The 25,444-nt window shown below is 39.2% G+C and overlaps 1 protein-coding gene across 4 annotated transcripts in view; it reads right to left on the bottom strand.

Annotated features, from left to right (window-relative positions):
* The window catches only part of Oxr1 (oxidation resistance 1), a 393,007-nt gene that overhangs the window by 199,089 nt on the left and 168,474 nt on the right, over nt 1-25,444 (bottom strand). For all 4 annotated transcript variants that reach the window (XM_034516175.2, XM_034516174.2, XM_034516177.2 and 1 more), the window contains exon 3: nt 9,017-9,213. In XM_034516175.2, coding sequence (XP_034372066.1) covers nt 9,017-9,213 — 197 coding nt within the window. The remainder of the gene's footprint in view (nt 1-9,016; nt 9,214-25,444) is intronic.

Here is a 25,444-nt window from a genome sequence, read left to right as displayed (position 1 = left end):
AAGATGAGTACCATTACACCTAGACCTATGCCTTTCTTCACCTTTTTTCAAGATCTTTACAAGTTCTGGATTGTAGTTCTGCTGTGGATAGCCCTGGTCTTGTATTTTGATGCTAATTCCACTTTCCAGGGAGGGGCTGCAGAATCAGTATACAGGTGACTTTGTAAACCTTCTGCCCACTTAAATTTGTAAAATAAAGGCTAGAGCTGGTGATTGGGCAATAGGAGAGGTAGGTGGAGCTAGGAGTTGGGAGGAGGAAGGAACTAGGGAGAAGAAGGCAGAGAGAGGAGAGAAGATGTCCACAGATATCTACGTGGCTCTAGTAGTCTAAGGTAGTTATTCATTCAAGGTTAGGCAATTGGGTTAACAATTCTAATTGTGTGGCATCTTTTGTATTGAGTATTTGTTAATATATAAATCCATTGGTTAATCTTTCAGCATTAAGAATCTTCTTTTTACCGGGTACCTTGAGGATGGTAGTTATTGTCTGGTGTTGAGCCAAGCACTATGAGGGTGTCAGAGTTTGCCCAAGGGCCATGCTCAGAAACATGGAGTTCATGTCTGGTCCTGGGCCAGCACTCCTGGCCAGCTGCCATTAGTGCAGGAAGTTAGAGTGGGAACATGTTGGCCAGGACCAGAGCTAGCCAGACACACTGCATTTTATAATACCTCCCTCTACATAGTTTTTTCCAGATAGAGTGAACCAAGTATACCATTGCAATCCATCCCTTTTCAATTTAAAACATAATCATATCTTTTTGTGATATGATTATGAAAACAATAACCAGGTCTTAGTAAGGCCTAACATAATTATTCCTTGTTTAACCTCAAATAAATAAGCAATAAGCAATAAGCTTATCTGGCTAGGATCTTGCCCTGAGGTTACCACTTCCTTCTATCTCACTTCCTGCTACCCCTTTAATCTTTGAACCATGTATTTTATATTTTTCCTTTCCTCATAAGAGTGACCCACAGATAGGGTATAAGCTTGCTTGTTTTGAGACTTCCTTTGTCAATGCTTTAATTTGAATCTCTTCACTTTAGCCTCAGGTAGACTCTTCAGACAAAAGCACAAAGCAGCCACATTCTTCACCAAAATGTCACAAGAACAGTCTCTAGGCCACATACTAAAATTCTTCTTTTTTGAAACTTCTAGAGTCAAGCCCCAACAATTCAAACCACCCCCCCAGCACCACTGTCTTCCATGCTTCTACCAGAATGGCCTATTAGACCCCACTCAAAACATTTAATTATTTTCCAAAGTCCCCAAATCCACATTCCTCCAAACAAAAGAATGGTCAGTTCTACCACAGCTACCTCAGTCCCCAGTATCAACTTCTTTCTGCCTTAGGTAGGGTTTCATTGCTGTGAAGAGACACCATAACCAAGGTAACTCTTATAATGGAAAATATTTAATTTAGGCTTGCTTACAAGTTTCAGAGGTTCATTCCATTATCATCATGGTGGCAAGCATGACAGCATGCAGGAAGACTTGGTGCTGGAAGAGTTCTACATCTTGATCCAAAGTCAGTCATGAGGAGACTCTCTTCTATACTGGGCAGAGCTTGAGTACTAGTTGCCCTCAGAGCCTGCCTACACAGTGATACACTTCCTTCAACAAGGCCACATCTCCTAATAGTGACACTTCCCATGGGCCAAGCATATTCAAACCACTGCATCATGCAAAAGCTATTCAACTCTTAAGGATGTAACCATGTAGAATGGTTTATAGCAAAGATGATACAATTTATTAAAAGAATATACATTAGTTTCTTTGCATACTGACAGTGTCTGTTAAATGCTTTGAAATCTGTTCATGCTAATCAGTCTTTCAAAAAGAACATCAGTTATATGGAAAGTTTAGGCTAAATCCTTAAAGTGAAGGGGTCTATTCATTCCATTTTGTCTCCACTCAGAAACTAGGCCATAAGTGACTTGCTCCAGCAGCAGACTGCAAAGCACAGGAACAAGACAATAAAATCCCCCACCAGAGGAACAACCTAAAGGTGGCCATATAAATGGGAGACACTTTATCACAGGATAGGCCATCTGTACTGGGCAGCACATCTGGAAGTTAAACATTCATGATTCAGGAATGCAGTCCATCTGAGACATCCCAGCACCCACCAATGAGGTTTTAGATTACCTAACCCTAATTTGTAGCCAGTCAAAATTATGTTAATATCAGGGATTTGGCCCCTACCAATCACACTAGAGATTGCCTAATCCTTCTATAGAGTTCCCCCAGTTCCCTATAAAAAGGCCTGCATGCCTTTGTCTGGGGTCATTGCCAGATGTGGTGGTGACCCCAGAATGCTGACTGTTTCTGAATTATAAATGCTCTTTTTTCTTGTATTTGAGTCTGGGATCTTTCTTCATCAACTCCTGAGCCCTAAAAATAGTTCTTCAGAAGCTAAAAAAGAAGAAAATTGGAGAAAGCTAGCTAGAGGATATTGAACAGAAGCCCCACAATACATATAACATAATGGCATTTGGGGGATACTATTCTATAAAGTATTTGACATGCCTGGATTGCAGGGCTGGGATCTGTAATGAAGATGCAAAGTAGGCAGAGTAAGGACATGGGAGGGTTATAGAGTATTAACTTTATCTTGATAGGAATGAGAGACACTGCATAATTTTCAACAGGGAAAAAATGGACAAACTCTGCACAGATCAAGATAGTGAAGAGGTCAGCTTAGGAACTTTGGGAAGGTCGGGGGACACTTGCTCCCCCCCCCCCCCCCGAAGGGAGAGGCTGATTAACATTCTTCAGACCACAGGGGAGGGAACTCACCTGTGGGTGGGGAAGGCCCAGAGCACATAGACACATTCTACAGGACAGACCAAACCTGGCCACTTACAGACAAGGGAGATTTTGTCACTTTATTCCCTAAAGACTAATCACTTTAAAAAGTCACACTGTTCTGCCATTCACATTGGCTGCTGCCCTAAAACCTGTATAAAAACTGGCCAAACAGGCTGCCCGGAGTTGCCGCCTCTCCTTCTGGTGCAGGACAACCCCAATGCGTTGGAACAATAAATTGCTCTTGCTTTTTGCATCAATTGCTGGCTCTGAGTGGTTTACTCAGGGGTTACCTGGTAAGCTAAGGCTTGTGTAGACACATTCCAGGGGAACCAAGATGAAAGGTAATGAGGAAGCTGCGCCCCTAACGTGGTAAACCTGGCAAATGGAAGACACTCATTGTCCATGAGTGTTTCTGCGGAAGCATGTCCCCCGGTTTTGGATCTTTGGATCCAACACACCTAATTTCTTCATCTTCACAACTCCACAGTACTCTAAGCCAATCTCCTCTGTCCACTTCTTCCTCAAGAAAACTTTGAAGAGGCTCTGCCTTGTGTTTGACTCCCAACTGGACACTGAAACCAGCCATAGATGACTGGTTTCCCAGAGATGAGCATGTGAATCAGGAGAAAGCCAGGCTGGGTCTCACTTTAGCTGTATCCTGGGAGGTATCTCTGGTACAGCTCTTACACAGCATGCACTGGTCAGGACCAGTCAGTGTTTGTGTCTCACAAAATGACCAGTCTCAGACATATCTGCCCAAGAGCTGACTGTGAAGTGAATATCACAAGTGTGGAAAAGGCACTGGACTCTTTAAGCAACAGCAAAAGAAACTAATAATGATGTGAGTTCTCTATCAACAAGGAGCTAATACATCAGAGAGTTACTCTAGCTCTAGAGAGAGGGATAACTTAGTTTTGAATTCATTATGTGCAGCTTTCTTCACTACCTTTATTTCAAATCTGAAAAAAACAAAAAAACACAAAACAAAAACCTCTGAAGTCTGTACGTATGATTCTCTGAACCAAGAGTAGTAGAATCAATGTAGAATTATCACTGAGTTTACAGTTTGTTTTACATTCTTAAAGTAGAGGTTATGGCTTCAAAGAATACATATGTTGAATATACCCTGTTAAACTTTGGAATATTGTTGACCACAAACAAAAGTTAAAGCAGGAAAAAAGTCCATTTTTTCATCTATTTACCCATTAAAAGGAGTCTACTTAGGTGATGCTTTTCTTTTTTATTTGAGTTCTAATTAACAATTTTATTTTTAAAAAAGAGTAATTTTAGACATTGGAGATTCTCTCACCAGTCCACTGATACTGTTCAAACTTTGGGACTCAAATAAGTCAATAACAGACTACAAAATCAATTTTGTGAATTGAGATTTTATTTGAAAAACAAAATAGAATAGAATAAGAACATCAGAGATGATAATACAGGAAGTATGTTCAGATATCTTTGTTAGAGCTCTGTTGATATTTGAGTGAATTCACTAGAGGTGGGTAAAATTTGTCAGAAGGACTCTAAGGCAAGTCTCCAGATGCCTGTCCCTCTGCATTTCACCTACTTGGGATTTATCACTGGGAATGGGATTGGCTTATTCTTTTCTATAATGAAGTCATGTGGACAGGAAAACTGCAGATGAGGCAGCGGGGTGGGGGTGGGGATGAAGGGATGGATAGACTTCTTTCAGATGTCCTTTAAGAGCAGGAAATGTTCCTCGTTGCCTATGCAAGAGGAAGACTGCAAAGGCTGGGAACTGGACACAGAATAACCAGGCTCAGAGACAGAGGAATTTACATGGTAAAGTAGGCAAGGGGCATCTCAGAGCTAAGAGTGAACCATGACTGGAAACCAGCAAGGAACATTGGAGCAGAGAAGCATGTATTTGAATCAAACCAACAGGAAGGAGCTTAAAGGCACCACCGTCCCAAAAGCTTAAAGACATCTTCATCCCTAATCAAAGCCATACGAGCACCCAGGCTAGCCAATGTGCTTACTTTAGCCTCGTGACACCCTGAACAAAATCTCAGCTGTGTCATATAAACTGCTGACACTCCTTCTGTCTAAATGTCCATGTCTCGGTTGAAAAAGTCAGAGCCAAATCACTTTTTGAGGATTACCATTGGTGACCAAGGCCAACAGAAAACTCTCTTACTTCATCTAGTGACTTCTTTTTACTTTAAAAGGGTTCAAATGAAGATTCAGGCTTCATTTAAACAGGGTAGCTTTCTCCTTACTTATTCTAAGTAAGTGAAATTTTATTATACCTATTTAAAGACTGATTATTCTATAAAGGTGAGTCTGTGTGCTCTCAATTTTTGATATGATTTTACTTTTAATGAACACCTTTCTATTGGGATTAATTAAGGACAGGAGGCAGTCATGTGTGTAGAGGACATAATCTGTTTTTTAAGGTTTTCTCAGTAGGAAATAGATGCTATACAGAAATTTGTGCAAGATAACTGAGGTAAAAAATCAATTCCTAAAAAAGCTACTTATATCTCTCATTAACCTAAAGAGGCATTTCAAATTGTTCTACCTCTTGTTAAAATAAAAATTTCTTCTAGCTTGATTCAAATATTCAGTGACTGTAAAGAACTGTAGAGGACCACAGATCAACTTAGTTGTAGTACTGCACTGTGCCACCAGAGGGATCCCTGGGATTTTCAGTTGTACAAACCCTGAATTTAGACACTGAAATGTACCCTTCAAATAAAGAAAATATTGGCTGGCTGGCCTATAGGTTGAATGGTACAGTTTCTTTCCATAATATTATTTTTGAAACTATGTCACCCACAGAAATATCAGTATGTTACCCATAGAATATCTCTGTTCAACCCTTGTGAGGAATGGCTGGTCGCCTGTTTAGTGATTTTTCTCTTCAGTGCGAAAACATAAAATGAATTTTGTCTGCAGAGCCTGTCATCTATGTCTCATGGCTACTTTTTTGCATCTTTTAGACATAATTCCTCATCTGTAAAAACAGAATAGAGCAGGATGGTTCTGAGGATCACTTGAGATAGGACATAAGGGCTTATTTCATTCCGGAATATGAAATTACTAATTGATTGTGTGATGGCTCCTTATGGTTGTCAACCCCACTCTATCTATAATTAGCTAAAAGCCAAGTGGCTGGGTACACCTGTGAGGGATTTCCCTTGATTGAATCTTTAGAAATGTGAAGACCCACACTAAATCCTTTGAGAGAGGAAGTTCCACCTTAAATCTGAGCTACACCTTCCAATGCCAGCCTAGATAATGAACATGGAAGAAAGATACTTTCGCTATTTGCCTGCGTGCTCTGGCTCACACTGGAGCGTCCATTCCTTGCCTGGCATGACAGCCCACTTCTTTGGGATTCTGGAGTATACTGAAGACCAGCTGAGACACCCACATGTGCTGACTGAACAACTACTGGAATCTTAGACTTTCTATCAGTAGATAGCCATTGCTGGACTAGCTGGAGCACAGCCTGTAAGTCACTCTACTAAATCCCCTTTAAGTATGTATTCATTCTTTCTGTTCTATTCCTGAAGAGAATTGCAAGAATGTGAAGCTTTAAACATGCCGTTGTTTTCTACTAACCGTGCTTTATAAATGCAGGGATACTGAAATAGATTTGTTTTACGAAATGAACTTTCAGTTACATAGTTGATATATTTTTGCCTTAAAAATAAGGTTTTGAGGGCCAAATTAGAAGAGAGGTTACATAGACAAATTAGAGCTGAGAATCCAAACAACTCTTTTAACACAGTGATTAAACATGTTTTTGATACCGATAATAAATCAAACTGTTGCAAATTCATTAATTAAAAATTTGCCACGAGGCTGGGAAGATGGCTCTGGGGTGAGGTGCTTTCAGTGCAAGCGTGAGCGTTCAGATCCCCAGCACCTACACAAAAATCAGGTATGGTAGGATATGCCTGTAACACTGGTGCTTGGTAGGGTACAGACAAACCAGTCTTGGTGATGTCCTTTTTCATAAAGTGAGATGGAGAACAATAAAAAGACACTTGAGGTCAACCTCTGAATTTTCATGTACACACACAGGTACTCGACATATACATGGGCAAGCATGTACACATACAGGTAAGTACAGCCAGTATACACATGCACAAGCACATACACGCATCACTAAGTACATGCAATACACATATGTACAAGCATGTACACACAGGCAAATGCACCCAATACACACATACAGAAGCTTGTGCACACACAGGTAAGTAATCCTCTAAATGTGTGCACAAGTATGCACACACACAATAAATAAATAAGTAAAAAACAAATAACCCACAGCTTCCTTTTCTGCCTTGAAATTTAACTTTCAGACTTCTATTTTTCTATAATCTTGGGGTTTTTATCCACTATGGTCAAGCTTATTGGTGTCTCAACATTTTTGTCTTATTAGGATGGAATATGGAGTTCATAAGACAGGGTTTATTTATTTCCTGAAGGCAAAATACTTACTCTTCCTAATCAGTTCATAAATCAGAAAAGTATAGAAGGTTGTATATGTGACAAACAGCAGGAGCAAAGGGCCCTGGCAAACAGGCAGTGACGTATGCCTTATGGGATTTTCTGGTTGATTCATTTTTTTGAACTATGCCAACATTACGTTTTGAAAGTGGAAACATGCACCTGTCTGCTATACTGTCTTACATCAATCAAAAGTCTTTGATGATAGATAGTCCTCAGAACACTACGTTTTCTACCAGTTTGCTATTTTTTAAAGCCTTGAAAACATCAGTCAGAACAAGGAAAGCTCTGAGATGACCAAGGATGAGGATTCGAAGTGGAAGCAACAGAAAGCAGTTTCAATTGGCAAATTTCAAAAGAGCACACAGCCTACATGAGGCATTTCATCACGTTTGGAGGAAGAAGCAATGACTCATACGAAACCAGAATATGCCCTGGATTTTACAACTAGAAACCTACTTTCTTGGTTACAGTGTATAATATGAAATATTTAATGTATGCATGAATATATAAATGTATAATAAGTGTCTGAAATACTTTAGAAAAAAATATTGTCATTTCAGACAAACACCCCATGTTGAGGTTGTGGGGTTACAGGTTCCAGAAATATTCAACTTCCCCAATAGCATTTTGATTTACTAAGACCCTGCTCCCACTATTAAACATAACCAAATTCTTCCAAATTAAGAAGCATGCAGGACCAAGTAGCCATCTTCCTACTTTATATCCACAATGTTCCTCCTGCCATGTACCCACATCCAAAGCCCTTTATCTTAAATTTACCTGAGATGCTGTGAACTGTTACTGGTGAAAAAAATCACATATTGGAAGACCTTCTGGAAAGGCAAGTATACAAAATTTTTCGGCTCCATGTATTTAATTCCATTATGTAACAGGAGCCAGCAAAGTTCAAAATTCCTGAGCACTCGTCTCTCTGGGGACACAGGAGCCTAATAACTACAAGACCCTGTTCACAGCCTACTGCTTTCTGATATGCTTACTTCTGGACTCTGTAGCCTTAGAGTTTGCAATGCAAGAAGTCCAAACAGCTCTCTAATGTGACTTGTTGTTCCTCAGAATACAATAAGTTTCTCCCTTCATAATGGCTCCACACTAAGCTGACATCAGCCACTGTTTTTACAACCTGACAGAACAGGGTCAGAGACTTAGAAGCCCAGAGGGAAAATGAAAAGAACAAAAGCAAAATATAAGAACAGTGTGGGCTGAGAATGGCTAACATGAAAATAGTAACGCATAAGGTTAAACTCTGGAAAAAAAAATACTGTTCAGCTATAGATGAAAATGGGCCACTGAGCCCACTTTCTTACCCAACTTTGTTAAAGATTTTTGTAGTTTTGCATCTTCCCTTTCCCTGTTTAGACCATATAAGAAAATGTCCACATGCCAGGCAGTGGTGGCACATGCCTTTGATCCCAGCACTTGGGAGGCAGAGGCAGGCAGATTTCTGAGTTCGAGGCCAGCCTGGTCTATAGAGTGAGTTCCAGGACAGCCAGGGCTACACAGAGAAACCCTGTCTTGAAAAAAAAAAAAAAAAAAAAAAAAAAAAAAAAAAAAAAAAAAAAAAAAAAAAAAAAATCCACATAAACCATCAGAAAGACACACAATATGCAGCAAGCAATCATTTAACTTAATTAAGCAACTCCTCCATCCGCAAGGCTGTCCGCATGGCACAAAATCACTTGTAAAACCCCTTGCACTCACCAATGGTATAGAATCTCTTCAGTTCACTTTTCCTGGAAGGATGCTTCTGGGTGTTTGCTGAGTTGTTCTGTTCTTCTTCAATGATGGGCGTCTTGGGTGCCGGGGGCTTGCTGGCTTGTGGGGCTTGCTTCCCTGCACCACCCAAAGGGTTGAACCCTGGAGCAGTAATATCCACTGACTGGGACTTTTTCTTCAACCTACAGATGAAGAATATGACACACTGTGAATACTGACTCAAGAGAAGCTTGTTGCACGTTTATCTGCATCATGACCTTTTATTTTATAGCAGTAGAATTACTCTTGGTCTGAAATTAGAACCTAGTCTATTTAGAAGTTACAAAACTTCCCTCTAACATTTTAAGATAATTTAGTTAAAAAGGTATTAAGCCAATTAGATAACTCGTTAAACAAATTAGAAAAAATGATTCTGTCTAATGATTTTGAATAACTCATTGGGATATATCAAAATATAATGTGATGGAGGATTTCTATTATTTTAGTGACAGCAAACAACACGAGGTGGGCAGATGAAAGCAACGCACTTGATCCACCAATAGTAGTCACACTCAAAATCAGAACATCAGACGCTACGTCAGAAAGATCCCAAGATCAAGGTCAAATTGGAATAAGTACTAAAACACCCTCTCAAAACTTCACTTGATCATCACATTTACTTCTAAAAGGAATACTCTCATAATATTTCGTTATAATAAGTAATTGCAACTCAGCAAAATATAATAAAATGATTACATTTTAACTAATATACTAATACCTTCTTTCTTTCTCATGTGTCATGTGTATGCTCCCGTGTGTGTATGCACAGGTGTGTGCTGGTGCATATGCACCCATGTGCAATGGTAAGACAGGTTGGTATCAATAATTTCCTTGGTTGCTCTCTACCTCATGTACTGAGACAGGCTGTCTTGCTGAACACAGTGCACATGAACTCAGCTGGTCTGATGGTCCAGCTTGTCCCAGAGGTCCCCAGTTCCTGCCTTTCATGTTTTGGAATGACAGGTGAGTGACCATCCTCCATTTGGATTCTAAGAGGGTTTTGATGTCTGTACTGTGGTCCTCATACTTGCATGGCCAGGACACTATCCATTGACCCACCTCCTCAACTCCAACCACTAGTGATTTTTAGCTTAATCTGTTACATTATGTTAATAATAAAATGACAGCATTGGCACCATTTCTTCACACGTGCCCCAGTAACAATAAATGTTTGCCCCATTTCTATGTCTTCAAGAGGAGTCAAAGTTTAATGTGAAACATGTTATCCACAAAATAATTTTTGCATTCATGTAGATACTGGGATTGTAATGATTACTGCAAATGATGAGTTCAGTTCAAACATTCAAAGGTTTTAAACTCACAACTAATATTATTAGGTCTTAAAATTAGTTTACCTTAATAGTTCTGATAGCAAATATGCCATCTTAAAAAGAATTTCATTCCCTCCAGGCAGTCTAGCAATTGTTCTCATTATTTATGATTATCACACCAAAAAGCATGTAATTTCCTAAAGATCACGAATATTTTCATGCCCTCATCATATATTTAGGGTTTCCAGAACCCTGGCTTCTACCTAATTCTTCCATATCAGACCCTGCTCAGAACTGGGGAATTAGCTTAATAGTGGCGTTTGAAGACTTGGGTTGGGATAGCTTCATGTCATCCAGCAAAATTCACAATTTGCCTTCAGTTTCCCCTGAATTAAATGTACCAGAACAACAACCTTACAGGAGAATATGTTCTATTAATACAATTTCATTAATGAAAGCGGTATCAGCTTTAGTTAGTTATTTGTCACCAATATACTTACTATTTTATTTCCATACTACTTGTGTGACTTTAATATCTACGAAAATATTTTACTCAAACCAACATTATTCCTGAGAGATACAGAATGAAGCCATATTACACTCAGAACACATGCAGAACAGTGGCTAAAATGTAAAACAGTTGGAACCATGGTGTTGAGGAGTAACTGGATGTCCCATGCCTCAGTGGGAGGATACTCTGTCAAGATCACATTGGAAAAATGTCTACAAATTTCTCCCAAGGGCCCAAAGTATGCATATCTTATCTAGAAGTCATGTTTGAGAATATTCATACCAGCACTATTCATAATATACAGAAACTGAAAGTGCCACTAAATTTTATATAGCAATGGGGACAGAAATGTGTGGCTAGTGTAAGGTTCTATTTGCATAAGGTTCTAAAACAGGCAATCAGGATTCCATCCAGGGAAGCAGGTAGCTTGATTGCTGGGCTTCTCCTCTCCTGCTACTACTCCAAATCCATCCCCGATCCCAGTCCCATAACCAGCTCTGCAACAGAGCACCTGCTACAGTTTCCCTCCCCAACACATCCATCTTCTGTGGATCCCACAGGTCTTCCCCTCCTAAACTAGCTCCTCCCCCCCCATTGTTTAAGTCTAGTCCTCACCTCTAAGGAAGCACATTCCTAGTAAATTCCTGGGCCACTCTGACCAGTGAAGCAGGTGAAACAGGTGAAGCAAGAGGGGCTAATTGCAGATCTTCCTAACTTCCTCCATCCCTTGAAGTCCAACCCCTAGCTCTATAGCAGACCTTCTGCTGTGGCCTCCCTCATTTGCTGTTCCCATTTCCAGAGAACTAATTAAGCAGAACAGGGTAGAAGACTTCCTTCAGCCCCATCACTAGCCCCAGCCCCATTCTAAATCTTGGATCCCCAAACTCAGGATAACAACACAGCCACCACACACCCTAAGAACCCAAGAGGAAACAGAAACCAAGAACCAAAATGCTCACCCAACAAAGGCAACACCAAATATCAACACCCAGACTTAGAATCTTCCCCAATCCCAGATATAGATACCAACATAAAAACACAATTAATAACAGCCCAGACAATATGTGTTCACTAGAGCCCAGCAATCCAACCACAGCAGGTCTGGAATATTCCAACACAGTTGAAACAGAGGAAAGATACCTTAAAGCACCCTCTATGAAATGACAGTGGTCCTTAAAGAGGAAATAAGTAAAATCCCTTAAAGAAATCTATAAAAACACAAAGAGAGGGAAAAATTAATAAAACAGTTTAAGACCTAAAAATGAAATAACATTAATAAAGAAAATCCAAACTGAATCAGAGCTAGAAATAAAAGAAAAACAGAAATTCAAAGAGGAACCAAAGAAACAAAATTCACCAACAGAATACAAGGAAGGAAGAGAGAATGTCAGACACTGAAGATAGTATAAGAGAAATGGATACCTCAGTCAGAGAAAATGTTAAATCGAAAAAAAAAGTAAATCCTGGCATAAAATATCCAAGAAAACTGAGACACTATGAAAAGACCAAATCTAAAAATAATAGGAATAGAGGAAGAGAAGAAAGCCCTATGTTTCTTCAAAAGCACAGAAAATATTTTGAACAAAACCATAAAAGAAAATTTCCCTACCCTAAAGAAGATGCCTATCAAGGTACAAGAAGCATACAGAGCCTGACATACTCACAGCTAACCATTGACCTGATCATGGGGTTTCCAATGGAGAAGTTAGAGAGAAGATTGAAAGAGCTGAGGGGGTTTGTGGCCCCTTGGGGAAAGCAACAATACCAACCAACAAGAGCTCCCAGGGTCTAAACCACCAGCCTGGGAGCACATAGGAAAGGAACTTTCTTTAATGAAATTTGCATTTCAAAAAATAAAAAAGGGTGTCAGCAACTTTAGTGGAGAATAGGAATTTGGTAAAGAAAGCATCCTGGTTGGCTTGGCTGCCCCAAACAGACTTCACAATCCTTGCTGTCTCTCGTTCTTCCACTTGTGAACAGAAAAGAACCAAAATACTCCTATCCTCTGGTATTCCAATCCACACATATTTAACCTGGTAATAATGTCAGCATTAAACTTGTAGAAGGTACACTGCATTTAGTAGGAGGCTGTGTAATTCTGGAAGGTAGATTTTTGCAAGAGTGGAGGACAAGAAGGGACAAAATGTCGTTGCTTGCTTGGTGCACAATATGACACTTCAGTGGAAAATTCTGAAATAATTAAGAAGAGAAACACATTAGTGGGTTCATTTCCATGAGCTTATACTTTTTATTTGCAGAGGCAGGAGCCAAAACTTCGGAGTCAGGGGAAGAGTCCAGGGGACCACGAGGAAGAAAAGAGAGCAGATAGGGAACTATGTGGAAAGCTTTAAATTATTGTAACTGTAAAAATGGGGTTCAAGAACATTTCAGATAGGAATTAGAAGAGGCCCAATATGTTGAAGTTGGAATATGAGGTCAAACTATCATAAATAATAAAGAAGCTGGTAGAAAACCTTTAGGACTAGACAACTTAAAAAGTCTTCAGCAAAATTTTACTCTCAAATAATTTATTTATGACTTATCGGAATCACTGTTAATATTTAATTAAGTTTCAGCTCACTTTTTCAGGCTAATACCTAAAGATTTTGGATTTAATGGGCATCTGAAAGCCAGAGCTTGGGGCAGTGCTAACTGAACCTGGATTCACATTGCTCACATCAGAGAAAAGCCCCCAACTGCCTGCTCAACTCTACTCAACAGCCTTCAACATGGAGTGGCTCCCTTTGTGGTCCACCCTTTTCTGCTGTCATTTCTCATATTGATTGGGATTCATCCACTTCTCTTCCTCTCATAAAAAGAAACTTTCTGACCTATAATCTTCCACTCAAGTCTGACCAACCCTAGCTTATCATTTTCCCTGTCTATCATGTTTTGCGCCTTTGAATAGTCTCATTATCCCAGTTGCCTGAATAGCACATGCTATCACTTTGCCTTAAGTATAAGAAACTTATATTTTCTTTTTACTTGACTTCTTAACTGGAATTATCTCTCCATCAATTGTTGTCCAAACTCCATCTGCATTATTACTAATTGAGCATGTTCCTGAGTTCTGTACTTAAGTGAAAAACCAAACCAAACCAAATCTACTGCTCATTTACTATAGTCCTTGGGTCCTTGGATGGTCGTGGTAACAGCAGCAACAGGTGACCAAATCTACAACAGTGCAATGGGAATGTCACTTTTTGCTTCAGAGATTCATGAGCATATATGGAAATGGATACCAAGTTTGAATGTGAAATGTCTGACAAGCTTGGATGTTTGAACATTTGGACACCAGGTGGCAGCAGTGTTTGCAGAGACTGCACATCCTTTGAGATGGAAGACTGTAAACAGAAGGGGACAGGCCTTCAAAGTAAAATCTACTTCTGCTTTCTGCTACCCGACTGATCTGCCCAGATGTGAAGATATGAGGCTACTGCCTCACACTCCTGTAACTACAGAGGGATCCAGACCAACTGCTATGTCTTCCTGCCATCATGAACTGTATCACCTAGAACTCGAGCCAAAATAAACCTTTCCTCCCTTAAGTTGCATTTGTCATGTTATTTTGTCCCAGTGATAAGAAAAGAAACCACAACAATATATAAAGGGTACATTTCTATATGATAGGCTATTCACCCTGGAATAATTGCATAGGTCTAAGACTAGAGACATACACTTCCTAGAACTAAATCCCTAACCTCACATGAAGTAGCTGTTTAGACTTGGGAAATATCAAACATCTCTTTGTTTCAGTTTTCTCATTTCTAAATTGAAATGTTAATACTGATGTAAAAATATTACATGAGAATTACACTGACATTTGGTAAAGGTATTGGTAGAATGGTTGTCATATCATAAGTGTCATTGTAAGTTCTTGCTTTAAACAAAAGCAAGCAAACATGAGGAGTCATTAACCATTTATACTGTTTTATATACAAGGCTATAATGTCATGCATTATATATTATATTGATCATGAACAATTAAGCAAAAGGCATCATATTTCCTATGTGCAGAAGGGTCAAGGGAGAGTATGGAAAGTGATGAGGTGACAAATTCTGAAAGCTGGAGACCGGCCAGGATGCTTAGAACCAAATTTCACACTTAGCATTAAAAGATAAAGGCAACTTTTAGCCTTTATAGTCCAGGTCTTATAAGATGCTGAAAGACTCTTGAGCAATCACGCTCTCGCCTAGATAATGGCGTTCATGATGTGAGGCGACTTTAGACAAACAAGAAAGCCACTGTGAGCATAAGATATGAGAAATTTGTTAAACAGGGTGGTAAATCCAACTAATAAAATTCAAGATGCAAAGAGGAACAACTCAAATTCGAATGGTGTCAAGTATTTCCCGTATGGTACTCAAACACGAACCTGAATGTACCTGGATAATTGTGTATCTCAAGGCTCAACACTAAAGGTCCTTTCTGTAATTTCCAGCAGGCCTTCTGTAGCTTGCACATCTCATTACTGCTAGAGAAGCTGTCTCCTGGCTTCCTAAAAGAACTAATGTAAGGGTATTATTTAAAGTAGTGTAGCTGCTGAGAATGCAGGTTTTCCAAGTTGGATACTGTGGTTTCCGCAAGAGTTTCAGCTCACTAAAAAAGAGCTTTGGGGAGCAAATGCAAAAAAAAAAAAAAAAAAAAAAAAAAACTTGCAAAATAGAGGGCTTTTGTTACCCCTACTATAGAGTGTAACTGAGAAGTCAGCAGCTGTAAACAAAATGAGAAAAAAAAAAATGGGCATACTCAGTTCACATAAAAATAAGAAAAGGCAAATTGGAAACATATGCATTAAAACAAGGAACCTATTTCTTGGGGTGAAGAAAATGGCAACGCTGGCTTACTCCAGGACTGCAGTAGCAATTTTATTCCTCCAGTTGCATCAGAAATTATCATTCTCATTTTTACTTCCAAAGCAATGCAAAAAGCTTAAATAAAAGTATCCTCTGGGAGTGCAAATTAAAATTGGAATCGTTAACAGGACATCAGAATTAGAGAGCTTGTTAACATAAAAATACCAGTCTGACCTTGTCTTCATTCCAAGAAATTCATGTTTTTTCATACCAAATATATTCACATATCAGGAATTTAACCACCAAACTACAGATGAAATATTATGTAGGAATGATCTGCTAGAAATCCTAGCATAACAGCAGAATTCCTTGTTAAATATAACTAATTTCAACTCTGAAAGCAGATCACTATAAATATGGAAAGAGTATGGGAAAGTATTGAATCTATTGCAATTATATCTAATGTTATGATAAAAATACTAGAAATTAAATTCTTAACCAATTTTTCATTCCCAGTGTTAAATAAATCCTAATATTTCTTCCCATTTCTTACTGAACTTTCATGGGGAAGACACCAAGCCCCGAGTTTGCCAGCTGCTCTGCTAATATACAATCATGGTGGCAGCTCAGAGAAAAGAGGTGGACTAAAACCTTTCTGTTAGAATGCCTCACCAGCAGTTCCATTTGACTACTGTGTGCACAGACTTTACACACGGCACATATAGGGACTCCTCATCACTTTATTCCTGGGACCTAGCATAGTGCTTGGTACACAGTAGTTGCTGAATAACCAGATGAATGGGTCTCATTAAACAATGATTAAACAACAAATCATGCAGGAACTCGTGCATGAACATTAAATCATACAAAGCAACCAAAAATTGGATTATTTTTCACTGATCTACTGATGAATTTAATACAACTATATAACCAAGCCTTGTTCCTGACCTTTGTGAGAGTGTGAAAATGTCATGCATTATATATTTGTGAGAGTGTGAAATTATTTTACCTCCATGCTATTATTTATGAACCCTAACCACATCCCTCAACTCTCTTCTCATAGAATCCACTGTCACTTTAAATGTTCACATCGCTATACAGAAAGTTTCAGTGACAGAATAGTTCAGTAGAAAGAGCAAAAACGTTGGAAACAAAGTGCTGGGTTCAAGTTCAGGATGTTCTTCTTTTAATGACCTACTAATAAATATTTTAATTGAATAATTGGAAAAAATATATATTCTTAGAGTAAACATGAATAACTTTGAGCATCACATTTTTTGGCATAAATTCTGAAAGAGTAAATCAGTACTAGCAGCATTTTTATATTTTATATTAAATTTATAATATTTTATATTTTAGAGTTTTCCCTTCTGTGTAGTTTCTGATTATGCTATTATATCGGAAGCATTCACTTTTAAACTGCACAAGTATCACATTTATTGTGGCGTTTGCCTCGAAACTTCAGAGCCTTTCAGCTGGAAGAGCTTGAAAGTGGAAAGACATTATGTAAATCCGAAGATTAGAGCTTGAGGGATTTTGAAGGCGAATTCTTCCAATGTTAAAGTCTTCTATAATAACTCTCGGAGCTGAACTTTAATTTCATTACCTTTGATGAAATGATTTGTAACATATGATTGCATTCTGTTTACTCATTCCAGGGAGCACACAGAACTATTTTTAAGACTTTTGGCTCCCAGCCAACCCTACTGATTAAAGGCATTTACTTTTATCAGGACCTATTACAAAAACTCTGCACAAAACACATGGGTTAGCAGACAACAAGCGAGCTTTGCTCATAAAGAACATAAAGCAAGTTATCCTTAACTTAATCAATACAGGCGTCTGTGAATAGTGATGATCTGGCCAAAGCCTGGAAGTGCACGGACAAATTGACAACAAAGATGAGAAGCTTTCCTCCTAATTTCTCACAGGCATGTGAGATAGGAATAAGAGAGAGCAGGAAAATGTAAAGGCTTCACTTAAACATTAATTTAGGAATTGGATAGAAAACATCTTTCTGGTTTATCTAGTATCTCATGATCTCTTTAAATGAAATCATCCTATTGATGGGTACAGAACAACCCCAAGTCACTCTAAATATTTTAAAATAAAAATGACATTTTTAAAAATTTTTAAATGTCAGAATATTACTGACTGAAACTTTTTTTTAACCACTGGGAGTGTATCTCAATGGTAGAGCATTTTAGTAAACATGAGGGTCCTAGATTCAATCTCTAGAACGGAACAAAAGAAAAAACAAACGAGGAACATTTTTAGAAAATGGTCATGCTGGGGTTGAACAGAGTTGCCTTGGTAATACTTTTGATTTAAAAGGACAAGAACTTGAATTTGATGGCCAGAACTCATAAAAACAAAAAAAATTCAGGCATGGTTCCATGTTTGTAATGCCAGGCAATGTTGGGAGCCAGAGACCAGCAGATCCTGGGATTCTCTTGCCAACAAGTTGAGCCTTACAGAGGAACTGAGTTCTGGACCAGTAAGAGACTGTCTCAAAAGATGGTGAGGCTAGCAAATGACTCAAGGTAAAAGTACTTTCTGAGTCGGATTCCAAGAACCCCTGGAGAAGAACTAGATATGTCTGTAATCCTAACTCCTGTTCCCCTGAGGTGAGATGCGAGGTAGAGACAGGAGAACCAGGTGCATGTTACCTTATATGGCAAAGTGGCCGAAACAAGAGAGACCCTGCCTCAGAAAGAAAGAAGGAAAGAACAGACTCCTGAAATATTGTCCATTGTCTTCCACATGTATACTGTGTCTCCCACTGACCTGTACTTAGATCACACACACACACACACACACACACACACACACACACACTCATACCCAAAAAGTGCAAAAATAAACATAAATCTTTTGAAAAGGTATGGCCTATATGTTACTTGACTCATTGTTAGGATAAAATACAATGAGACTAGATAAAAGCATGGTTAAATGCATGACCTAATCAACAGGCTGGAGCTAGAAGACCTTAGTAAATATGTGTTAGTGGTAGACATGGTACTAACAAGCATTATACTATACGGTTTGCAGTCCTCATAGTTCTCAATATTTAAACTGCAATAGAAGGGATAAAAATCAAGCCGAGACAGCACTTTCACACAGCACAGCACTTTCTGGCGATTATCAAGAAAGAGAAAGAAACAAAACCTAGTTATTGTGGATTGAAGTCTTTTGAACCTGTAGATGGTACTGGGTCAGGGTCAGGGACAGAACTAGTATCTAAGGGGTTATGTTCTTGGATATTTATGTTAGCAAATGTCAAATCATTGACTTAACCCTCATTCTAGAAACTATTTCATGTCGGATTATCCAATTCACATTTGAACTTCCGGCGCACCCTGCTAGCTACATAGTAACTACTCCTAAAAGTCTGCCTTCCTCAAAAGGAAATGGATTCACTGGGAAGATACAAGCATCCCAGGAAGCCAAGCCCCGACGCCCTCTCACCCTTGCTCACTACTGCTCAAGCTTGATGTTGACACTTGACCCACTGATCTGTGCTTGTCCCACTGTGCTGCCGTAGAACAAAAAGACTAGAGAGAAACTTGAAATAGCCTGCACCTCTGCTTTGTCGTTTGTGTGATGCTGATGGACATTCCCGTGGCATTAAGCACATAAGGTTGTATGCCTTTGTATCCTATCATTATCCACTGAGTCATCTTCACTGTTCAGGGCTCACCTTGTTACCCCGCATGGATCTTCTTGTCAGGCATCAGCTGAGGTATTTTATGAGTTCACTGTAACGTTCCACATCAGATCTCACTCCCAAAGTCTCCACTTTGTGAGAGAATGCAGCTTTTGTCAGTGTCACTAAGAGAGCCTCAGTACCACAGATGGGGTAGTGCACCTCTCTTCTTCGGGTGGGTTTACTCACCCACCAACCCCCAAGCCCACTACACACATCCAGCTTTCTGGGACAGTATATAAGAAGACTCTCTCAGTCATCTTCTCTCTCACTGGGTCACTTCTTGGTAATGGGAAACAAATGTCCTTTCCCATGTAAATTTCAGAACAGACACCATCCAATAGCTCTTTGCAATTGGTTGTCAGATATCTCAGGCAACTAGATAGCTATTCCTTTTCACTTCCTAGGTTTGATTTAAGATTAAGCTTCTGGCTTGCTCTGAGCTCTCTGGCTTGTCCTATTGTGGTATTTCCTTATTTGGTGTAACCAAAGGTTGAAGCAGCCAAGGGATGTAGTGGAAGCAAAGTCAGATCATTCTAATTCAGGGTTATTTCAAGCTAATTGATTGGAGTGTGTGTGTGTGTGTGGGAGTGTGTGTGTGTGTGTGTGTGTGTGTGCATATGCAAGAAAAGATCAGAGGTAGATATCAAGTATCTATTACAATTGGTTTCTCTCTCTCTCTCTCTCTCTCTCTCTCTCTCTCTCTCTCTCTTTTGAGATAGTTTTTCACTGACCCTTGAGCTCTCTGACTGAATGACCTGGCTACTCTGGTTGGGCAGTGAACACCAGAGACTTGCCTTTCTCTGCTTCTCACTATTGCGGGGGTGGCGTGTGGGGGTGGCGTTACAGATAAAAGCTGTATTGCCCAGACTTTTGTGGGTACTAGGAGTCTGAACTCAGTAACCCACTCGTGCATAGTAAGCACTTTACAAATTGAGCCATCCCTTCAGGCCTCTACATTTGAATTCTTTGTTATTCTTTTCTTTCTTTTACTTTCTATAAAGTTGCGGGAAGTTTACAGAGTCCACCGCCTTCTGCTTTGAACTGGGGTCTCCACAGCAAAAAGCAGGTGGTTGTTATGTTTCAAGTCATAAAAAAAGGAATGACTTATAAAACAAAACCATGGAAAACTCTGTGCTTGTATAGTGTCTCTCGCAAAGTTTGCATTTGTCTTTAAGATTCCATAATGTACACATAAAGGTATTTCAGAATACCTCTTACTCAAAAGTAAGAAATCAGGTTCAGGTATTTGCGAATGGTGAGTTGTTGCTCTTGGGAATAATTAGAATAAGAAAAAAAGTGACATTGAAAATAGCTTAAAAACAAAACAACACCACCAACAAAAAAAAAAAAAAAGCCAGTAGGACAAGGTAGAGTGTAAGACAGGAATGAAATGAAATATCACTATTTTAAGGGGATTTATCAAAGAAAAGCAGCTACCTATTACAATAGGATATAAAATACAAGTTATGCTAGAAAAATGGAGGGGTGTATCGATCGAATATCAGAATAAAGAGCAGACATGTGGACTGAGTAAGCTGATTTCTAAAGCACAACAAAACCAAAACAACCCCAAGGGCACTGCCACTCGTGTTTGCATTTTGCCATGATGTGGTAAAATCAGATGGGCACAGGGTACACAAGGTGCTCATGCGACACCTGAGAAATGCTTCCCAAATTCCAGGTGACTTTTCCTATTTGAAAGATCATTTATTCAGATCCATCAGTCTCATCTCTTTGTCTCTGCTGGCTCACGGCAGCCGGACAAAGCATCTGAGCTCCTGGCTAAGGACTGGCTGCTTGGGATAGTCTGGGATGCTAAGTACAATGCAAAAATTTAAAAAGGCCCTTGTAAGAACTGTACTAAGAACTAAAAGCAGTGACTGCAGAGCATGAACTCAGTGTGGGGCACCTGCAGGTACCATGCTCATGAATCAGCCCGACTAGTGCTGCCTGGCAAAATCCCCTCAGTGACTTTCCAAAGCACAGCATTTTACTTTTTAGTAGAATCTATTTCTTATGAAAAAGAATAGCTTTACAATGATTTTAATACACAAATATAATATACTTTATCTCTTCTCATAGTCATCTCTTGCTTCCCATACCCTTTGGTCACCTTTCGATTCCCCAAACTCTTGTGTCACACTCACATCTTTTGGTAAAGTATGAGAGAAAGTGGTATTTGTCATTTTGAGTCAAAAACAGCACAGCCTTTAAAGAAATGCTTCTGTCTGTGTATAAGAATTCTGTATAAAACTTTATTTTTCAGAAAACTTTTCCAGATTGATGGAGTCTTTGTTATTGGCCAGTAAATAATGACTTGCAGGTGACTGTTGGGCCCCTTGTCTCTCCTCCCCATGTATGCCTGCGGTGTGTGGACGGCAGGGGCGGACCACCTGACCCAAATGCCAACACCCTCCGTCCCCCTGTGGCCATGAGGTCCCATCAGGAGCTCTATTCACTCTATTCCCTGCATTCCACTCAGCTCTCTTCCCCAAGCTGGAGAGGATGGCTGGTCCGTTGTGTGGTGCATGCCCTTCCTGACTGGCATATGCACGCAGTTGGGCCCCATTTTAGTCCTAGTTTGGGCCTTGACTCAAGTTTGAGACCCGTCTTAGTCACTTCCGTCCTGGAGTGACTCAACAGGACCTGTCTGGCCCTGCCTCTGCCCAGTCGTTGCTGATGTAGAGCTTTGCCATCGGCCCTGTCAGTCACCCCATACCCTCCATCACTCTTCCCTGCCTCCTACGTCATCTCACACCACCAAAACCTCTCCTCCCTATCTATGTTCCGAGTTTATATAATCAAGAGGTTGTTATATTAAAGTTGAGTTCCTGCATCAACAAGACTCCCGGCCGGGTGTATTTCTTTGGGCCTAGGACACTCACCATCCCGTTCAGTTCCGGAGAGACCCAGCGGACCGAGACCTCTCTCACCTCTCGCATGGACTTGCTGCCTTTAAGGAGCCAACAGGTCATAGCTCAACCCCAAAGTACTATAGATGACAAACTTAAACATCATCTTAACCTTCTTGAAGTTGAAATCTCCTTAGTGAGTTTAAGTTCTCATTGTGAGGGTCAGGCTCTTATTGGAGTTTAAGCACAATTGTCTAAGCATAACCAATTTGATCTTAAGCACCTGGAGATTTCAGAGGAAAGTTTAGGCAGAAAAATAGGGACTGTCCCTAAGTCTTGAGTAGAAATCAGCAGGGGAGGAAGTACTTATCACTCCCCTCTCCACTAGGGTAGAAGACTTTGTAGGGACCAGAGCTTTACTCTAGGGACACAGAAGTCACTTCAGAACACAAGTAATTTGGAGAGTCCTTAAGAAAGTTCTCTGCCTACATTAGGCTAACTCTCTTTCATCTCCTCTTTAATTACACTGTGGACAGCTTCTACTATTCTTTTCTCTCTTTAAACCCATTATGTATACAGAGAACAAATTCTTTTTTTGTTTGTTCGTTTGTTGTTTTGTTTTGTTTTTGTTTTTGTTTTTGTTTTTTGAGACAGGGTTTCTCTGTGTAGTCCTGGCTGTCCTGGAACTCACTCTGTAGACCAGGCTGTTTTTTTGTTTTTGTTTTTTTAATGTAATTGCAGTCATATGAGTGAGTCCCTTCAAGGGCTCATTACTTCACTTGGAGTAGATTTCAAGCCCCTCTTGTAGCCTGCCAGTTCCCCCATGGACCATCTCTAGATGCCTCAGCCCACTGTCTATCCTACTGATTGATTTTCCTGTGTATACAGACACTGAATGTACCACAGGAGAATCTGCTTCTTCTCCTTATACTTCTTCCATAAGACTCACATGACTCTTTGTTATCTAGGCCGTAACTCAGAATGGCTGTCCTTGCTTTTCAACCACAAGTAGTCAACTCCCCGTCACTTTTACTTGTGTCCCACTCAGACCACTCATCATGGGTGTGTTTTCTTGAGAAATAATTATGACTTTTTATTTTTTTTTATGTTCCTTTAATTGCTGATGTGAGAGTGACAGGATTGTCTGGCCTGTTCAACTACAAGATCCCCAGAACTAAGAACAGGGTTTCAGTTGATGCTGCGATGACATTACATAACCAGCCACTTCATTCTGCACCAAGAAGAACATTCTCTTATTCAGAAATGAGTGTTGCTCTATAGAGACGTTTTACATGTACAAGAATGAACTCTTAAATATGACTTGTCTGGCCATAGTATATGCTGTGCTTCTCAATGGTTAAACTCATTTGCCTCAGAATCTGATTTAGGAATTCTATATACAATGATAGCAATTTGCACTACATATATATTAATATTTATTATATACATACATATATATACTAATGTATATATATGCTATATATACTATATATATGCATATACATTAATGTTCTTTAGCCAGAAGGTAGTCAACAGTCCTTATTTGCAATTCCTGCCTTGTTGACTTTTTGTCACAGTAAGCAAGTGAAAAGTCCCTAACTATATGTGTAGCATTCACTTCTCAATGTCACAAGCAACAGAAATTCTGCCTTATTATCCAGACAACAACCTGCAATTGCAAGTCACTGCAGAGACAGTGACAAGCAAGTCAGGGGCTCAGGAAAATGCAGTTCTCTCTGCTATTGCGTGTGCGCCCGTAGACACTCAAGGGTATGTCTGCAGTCAGAACTCAGAGACTGCTTCATCTCCCTATGCATGTCAACTACTTCTGTTTGCACCCTTTCCCCTCTGATGTGAAACATCAAACAAGATTCTACACGTTATGGAAAAATTCAAGAAGAAGAGTGAAGTTCTGTGAAACTTGCTCCTAATTCTTGTCACGCACTCGTCGGATTAAGGGCAGCAATTGCAATGCAGCAGTGCTCTCTGGAGGTGCTCATCCTTTCAATAAAGTAGACGCGAAGTGTTATGTAAGTTTTTGGAGAAAATAAACCTCTGTTGATATTTAAGGATGAGTTCATTTTGTTATTTTTACTGGCAAGACTGTGAGATAAGAAAAAAGAAGCCTTCTTATACTGTGGTTTGGATCACAGAAAATAAAGGGTCTGAAAAGAGGAGATTCTATAGTAAATACGTACAATTTGTTCCTGACTCAGGATGACCCAAGCTGACCAATGTCTAATAAAGACTACAAATTTTCATTAGTCTAAGTATTGGGTCAAAGCAAGAGTAGTAATTAATAGTTAATCTCAGTAAAATGATTTTTAATCTTAGTCACAGAAAATGGGATTAAGTACACATGTTCTTAACTGTTGCTTTTATGTTTTGCTAAGGAGTCACAACTCTTATTAGTTGGTTTATTGCCATATGAGAAAATGAGGACAATTAATGCCACATGACATTGTCTTGGAAAAAATATCAGAGTCAGAGATCTAAGTGACCTACTGCTATGAGGCCCAGAGTTATTATTTACATGAATGACACATGTGCACTTGCGTGTGTGCGCACACACTTGCACACACACATACACACAAACACACAGTCTTTAGAATATAATTAGAACAGAGAAAGAAGCAACCATGATTTTAAATATAAATCTTGAGATAAGAATTACTGAATATACACTCCTAAGGCTTATGCTGTAGTTTGAAGGACAGACTTTGGATTCTCTATTAAAGCTTAATCAAGCTAACTAATAGGTGGTCTCTAAATTATACCATGAAACTTATTCATTAATAACCAACGTTTATTTATCCCAAAATATTTTTATTATATTTGAATTGCTCCCTGATTGGTTTATTTTTTAAAACAATCATGGAAATGTGTTCCATATGCATTATTTAGACAGTAAAATATCAGATTCACCTGAGAAAACTGTTTGTTTTCCTAAGTATAGATACCTGATGTTCAAAAAATATAGAATTTTCTTAAAAGTGAATTTTAGGGCAATGTTTCAATGTAGGACTAATAGCCTATAATATATGTTAAACTCCCATAGTCTCTAGAAGAACTTTCAGTCTCTCCTGCATAAGGCCAACTACTCATCAAATTTACAGAAAAAAAATTAAAATAAAAAAACAAATTCATATATCTAAAATGAGCTATGAAAGACCAGCAGATGTGAAATTGGTTAAAAGTACATTGATCAAGTCCATAGATGAGCTGTCCTGAGAT

Source organism: Arvicanthis niloticus, chromosome 13, assembly GCF_011762505.2.
Source record: "Arvicanthis niloticus isolate mArvNil1 chromosome 13, mArvNil1.pat.X, whole genome shotgun sequence".
Classification (NCBI taxonomy): Eukaryota; Metazoa; Chordata; class Mammalia; order Rodentia; family Muridae; genus Arvicanthis; species Arvicanthis niloticus.
Note: the sequence above shows the minus strand (reverse complement) of the source record. Positions and strands in the feature narration are given on the sequence as shown.